Here is a 6,152-nt window from a genome sequence, read left to right on the forward strand (position 1 = left end):
TTGATGACTCGAAAGAGATTGACGGAATTTGCCACCCTTCTGTATTCAATATGCAGCCTTGCTTCTTATTGATATGAAAGAGTTGTGACCATTTGAAAGTAGGGTCGTAGCGCATTTTATAGAGGGCAGTTCTCAGTTTGGGTAACTTTTACTTAAAGGAGTGTTGTACACATTTTCTTCAATATTGTCTTGTGCTGAGTACTTTGATTTTCATAATCATAATCTAGCTATTTCTCCAGGTATTCATTTCTGTATATTTTGGGTGCTCTAGAACTTAGTCAATTATATTGTGTATTCAGTAATCAATTAGATTACTTGAATTTTGCATTGCTTAACTCGCTTTCTTTTTGCACTAGGGTTATTAGCTTTAGATATTTATAAATCATTGATTCTGAATTATTGTTTCTTACATATTGAAATCACTATTCTACAAATGTAGTATAAGACCTACTACTTAAAAAAAAAAATTTTTTAATGCTTTATACACCGTCAAACCAATCAACATCGAAGAGGTGTGTCCGACTCCATAACACATTAATATGTACTAAAGCACACCCTCTTCGGAAAGACTCATTCCCCCTGGAACTTCGGGAAGGGTCTCTTTCGCCAATATAATGTTCTACTAGTTATTCGCAGTTTAATTTCATTTCACTTTTCAATAACATTCGCTCTGTTTAACATGTCATTATTATATATGATTATTTTTATTATTTATAATTATGTGCATAATTTTTAATATACATGAATGATAATAAATTATATTGTTTTACTTTTCCATTTTTATTAAATTATTTACTTTTGATTTAACTTCATTGTTATTCACAAATTGTGCTCAATAACTTAAAATTTTTAATAAAAAAGTTTTTCCTATACTAACATATACTTTTCCATAAATATTTTTCCAATTTAATAGATTTTGATCAAGATGGGTTTATTGGTCATGGTGACCTTATGTCGTGCCTCACAACGATGACTAAAAACGAGCTGAGTCCTGAGGAGCAGCAGCAAATTGCTGATAAAGTTATTGAAGAGGCCGATGTGGATGGCGATGGCAAGTTATCCTTTTTGGAATTCGAGCATGTCATCTTACGTGCACCTGACTTTCTATCGACATTTCATATAAGAATATAAATGCAAATAAAATATTTTTCAATATTTGTGTTTTCATTGCTTTCGATACGAGTAGATAGAACGTAACATTTAAAATAAAATCAGAATCAATTTTGGTTATTGTTCTGCTTGAAGTGCATAAGTCCATAAAATTGCATTGGTTCCATTGATGCAGTAAGGAGCAATGTCAACATTGGGTAAAGTTTTTAAATTGCAAAATAATAAAAAATATTATTTGGACGCATCAGTTGCATGTTTGCTCCTGCAATTTCCTTGCATCTGTGGTCGTAACTGCCTTGCATTTTCAGTCCTTCCCATAGTTGGTTGTGGTCATGTTTGCTCGCATACCGCAAATCATTTACATTACTTTGGTTTTGCTCAGAGATTTATATTAAATACCTTTGTGATATTTGCAAATTACAAGTGTACACTGTACATATTTTCAACATTGATAAATATTAATTAATTTTCTCTGCTTCATTTAAGCCTTTCACATATAATTTATTGTAAGTTAACAATTTTGGAAATTGCTTCAGTAAATAAAATTATTGCTGGAGCAAAATAATTCAGAGTGAATGTATTTATGCAGATAACAGATTTTCACTGAAATATTCACTGAAATAAAAAATTGTGATTTATTTCAGATATCTACATTATTTAAGATATATATCCATTCAAGTTTGCAGTTCCCAGATTTATACGAATATAACATATTGTATTACTGATAAAATCTAGTAAAAATATATATTGTATCCTTGTCCAGTATTTTGAATACTTTTAAGATTTATTATACTTAGTTATATGGATTTAATATGTTTGAACTTCATGTCAAACACTTCGTCCCCGCTATATACTAATACCTCGATTTGCGTTGATTCGATTGCATCGTCAAAAAAAAATATGCTTTGGCTTCGATTTGCGTCGTTTTTTAATACATGCGTACAGAGGGAATTCCCACTTCATTCCTTGTAGGAGACATTTTCTAAAAGGGGATTTACATGTATTAAGTTTTTAGTTAAAAGGTGTCAGTTTACATTTGTGTGGTAAAGTTGAAGGGTAAATCCTTAGAACAAAAGTTAGACACGTTAAAACGTTTTAAACTAAAAGAAAAATTTGCTCACATTAGTAGAATTCTGGGCTTAGCTCCAACTACTGTAAGAACAATTTATTATCGTGATGCGGACAAGATAAAGGACTATGGAAAAGCTGCCATACATTTGCAGGCCAAAGAAATTATAAAAACTAGACGTCTATTAAGTTTAAAAATGGACTCCATTTGGATAAAAAATCAGACTTAAAGGTTCTGTCGATATTCGATGAGTTAAAAAGTAATTCTCCATCAACAAGTCAAAAACCAGAATATTTTTGGCAATTAAATATGTGGAGAATTGTGTTTCGGTTCGGATTGTTTCGATTTGCGTCGCATTTTGTCGGTCCCAATTAACGACGCAAATCAGGGTATTATTAAACTGACTTTAAACCAAGTGCTTATTTTTATAAAACTTTGGAAATAATTAAGTCAAAACGGTAGTGAGTATTATTGTCTCTTTAAGTTCCGCGAAATCGTTAATACACTACACTACCATAGAACGTATAAGTGCATTATGGCGGATATAACATCAATACAGCATTTACTCCAAAATTGAATTTAAAAAGTTGAAAGCCTCATAAAATAAAATACAATACACCTTATACTGTTAGGACTTAAGTACATAAATGATATCAATCAAAGAAAATTTAAAGTGAATATAAAATCTATTGTGTTATCTTTGTAGAAAGTGTTGTAAATGAACCTAAAGAAATTTAGAATACCACCACATCTAATAACATCTATTGCTTTTATAATTTAAACTCATGCGATTCAATACTCGTACTGTACTATACTAGTGTCCTGTCAATCGCAAGGGACGAGCAAATAAGATGTGCGAAAATTTTATTCATTTGTATTAAGATCAAACAATTTTTACGTGTTCAGGAATGATTAAACGATCCATATTGTACAATAGCAAACTTGTTATGTGATTCTGTTTCTTAACAATGAATGACAGTTCTGTGAAGCATCCAACATTTATTTTACTTATGTGAAATGAATATGGAAAAATCTAGAAACATTCTTATCGAATGCTTAAAATTAAATACCAATGGACTTATCCATCTAAGCAATAGACTTATTGTTCATATAATATAATATGTGGCACAACACAAAACTGTCGATGGTGCTCGTTGTAAGCTTAAAAATCGGTTGAAACAACTTGGATTAGCTCTGAGTCGCAGTGTACAGCATTCCCCACATTTATAATAACAAAAATAATAATAATAATACAATTTAAAACAAATATTTTAGAAGTCTGTAAACCCTTAAACTATAAAAAGTAATCGCGAGGATTTGTTATTTATACGTCTATGTCCCTTGTCACCAAAATGGACGTCGCTGCACTTAAGCCTCTAAGTGGTTCATTTCGAATTTGTTTCCACGACTGTTGTCAAAATTTGATAATTTATATGAATGATCCGTAACCTTTATTCTTATTAGGTCATAAATTACAATGTAAAAAATTACATACTTCCATATATACAGAGTGATAGACTTAGAAACTTCAACAAAAACAAAATGAACTTTTTTATTGGGTTTTAGTTAACGAAACGTTAGTAACCCTCCTAATGCAAACACACGAATAATTATTCAATATTATATTAAAAATAAAGCACTTTTTGTACTTCAAACCTATTCCCTTTTATACTATGCAATTAATTTCATGTGCTGCAAGAGACACTATCTGCTTTATTGAAGCACTAAAAATAATTTAACCAGTAATTTGTGACCATCGTCTTAGATTAATGTGGTTTTTGGGTTTTATGACAATAGAAATAATATAAAAAATTTTTTTAATTATATTACTTATTGTTTTATTTCATATTAAGCCCAGTATTTTTAAATATCTTCGGTGATGGTTAAATTATTATTATTATAGCAAAAAGAATGATAGAAGGAATTATTATTTTTTTTTTCAATTTATACGTTATTTGTTGAATCTTATGTTTGGAAACTAACAATAAGTATATCAAAACTTAAAAATTCAATTTATTTTTTCCCTATGGAAAAACTGTGGAAAGCTATGGAAAGTGGAAAATGAATTGAATCATTAAATAATATAAAATAAAATTAGATTCAATTAATTAAATCAAACTAAACCAAATCGCATTTACTTAAATTAAATTAAATTAAATTAAACAAAGTTATAACATTTTAGATCAAATAAAACTTCAGTGAAATTAGCAGATGTTAATTGTATCTTTCCTTTTTTAATCCTTTGTGGTCTTTGTTCAGGCCTTTGTTATCAGCTAATTGATTAGTATGGTCTACTAACTTTAACAGGTCCTGAAGGCTACTTTGAGCAGCTTCTTCTATTACTATTGATGCGCCCAAGTCTCTATGAAGGTTGCACCTGTTGTCATTCTTATGATTTTAGATTGCAGCGTTTGCAGCATTTCAATATTTGATGGCATCGCTGTTCCCCACATTTGAATTCCGTAACTCCATACAGGTTTTACTATTTGTATAGCGGGAATTTGGAATAAAAGGAGTTATTATTTAAATAATATTTATTAATATTCTCTAAGAACTTTATTTTGGTAGCATTCAATTATATTTAGTGTCTATTTACTGATCCATCCTTCATAATAATTGGATTATGAGGTAGAACTTAGTGGACAAAGCATATCCACCAAAATAGACAACTTGCTGTTTATATCGTAAAGTAAATTGTAAGGTCTATGTTATACAAGGAATCATGGTCACGTGTAATTTGAAAATATTGTTCTTTTCAATCTAAATCATGAAATTAGGTATGCATACGATCTTAAAGAAAAATTTAAAATTACTATTTTATATATAAACATTTCTATCTGAATTTGATGAGGATGATTTGTATTTCTCCTTACTTTGGTCAAAACTATATTGGTCAGTAATAAATGTTAGAATTTGCGCATATTTGGAGTAAATATGTGTATTTTTGATTGGAGATTTAAACACAAAAATAATTATGTGTAATTTAGTCAAATATTTTTAAATGTGATATTTAAAACATATCAAAATTTTTGTAAAAGTCACAAACTACAGCTCCATCAAAACTGAGCTAATTACAGAGGCTGGCGATGCAAGTACTCTCAAATCACACAAAAGAAAAATTCAAACTATGAAATTTCACTGAACCTTGACCTTACTAGGATCAAAAACGTTACATATATGACTCAAACAACTGACAGATCTAGTACTTAATTTCGCCAAGAGATACAAAGTTATCATCACATAAAGAAAAGAGTGGAATGCCAACCCAACAGGATTACATAACCGTGCAAAAATGATATACAGGTGTTGGAATAAGAATAGTGGAAATCAGAGCATTCACATCAATTACATTAAGTACACACTCCACAATTTTTCATACTCAGTGTTATAGTAGAGACCGTAGAGATGTTATCCAAAAGAGGACTAAGAAGAGTTAAAATCAAAATACTTTCAGACTGTCAATTAGTTCTCAAAGTTCAAAACAATTACTCAGATCACTCAGTCCTTATAGAGTGTAACAATGCACTCAAAGGTTTGAACATCATTCTCAATTTAGACAATTGTCTAAAGTCACTCTCTGGTGCACTAACATGTCACCCCGTCTATAGTAAACACCTGCATGAAATAGGTATATCCGACAGAAATATTCGCAGATTCTGCTGTGATGAGGAAGACTCTATGGAACATTTGATCAACAACTGTGATGCACTACACCACAGATGACATAAAATTTTAGGTGCATACGAGATACTACATTTCTGGTAGCAGTGCATAAAGGCCTAAGCCTAACCCATAAACTATTACCATTTCCATCACGTTTCCATTAACAAATACATTAAATGTGTTAATAACTATTGAAAATATTAAGAATGTATTTTATTATTTGTAAAAGAATTTATAATTTATTGTTCTAACGTGCAGTTGATTATAAACAATAGTCAATATATTGCTGTCAATGGAATATATTTTTAAA

The 6,152-nt window shown here is 30.0% G+C and overlaps 1 protein-coding gene across 1 annotated transcript in view; it reads left to right on the forward strand.

The window, feature by feature from the left end:
- LOC119680507 (calcium and integrin-binding family member 2-like) overlaps nt 1–1,131 on the forward strand; it is a 101,342-nt gene extending 100,211 nt beyond the window's left edge. Inside the window, exon 4 of the mRNA XM_038093341.1 lies at nt 914–1,131. Within this exon, the coding sequence (XP_037949269.1) occupies nt 914–1,131 (218 nt within the window). The remainder of the gene's footprint in view (nt 1–913) is intronic.
- Nucleotides 1,132–6,152: the final 5,021 nt, after the last annotated feature.

This window comes from Teleopsis dalmanni, chromosome 2 (assembly GCF_002237135.1).
Source record: "Teleopsis dalmanni isolate 2A chromosome 2, ASM223713v2, whole genome shotgun sequence".
NCBI classification, from domain to species: Eukaryota; Metazoa; Arthropoda; class Insecta; order Diptera; family Diopsidae; genus Teleopsis; species Teleopsis dalmanni.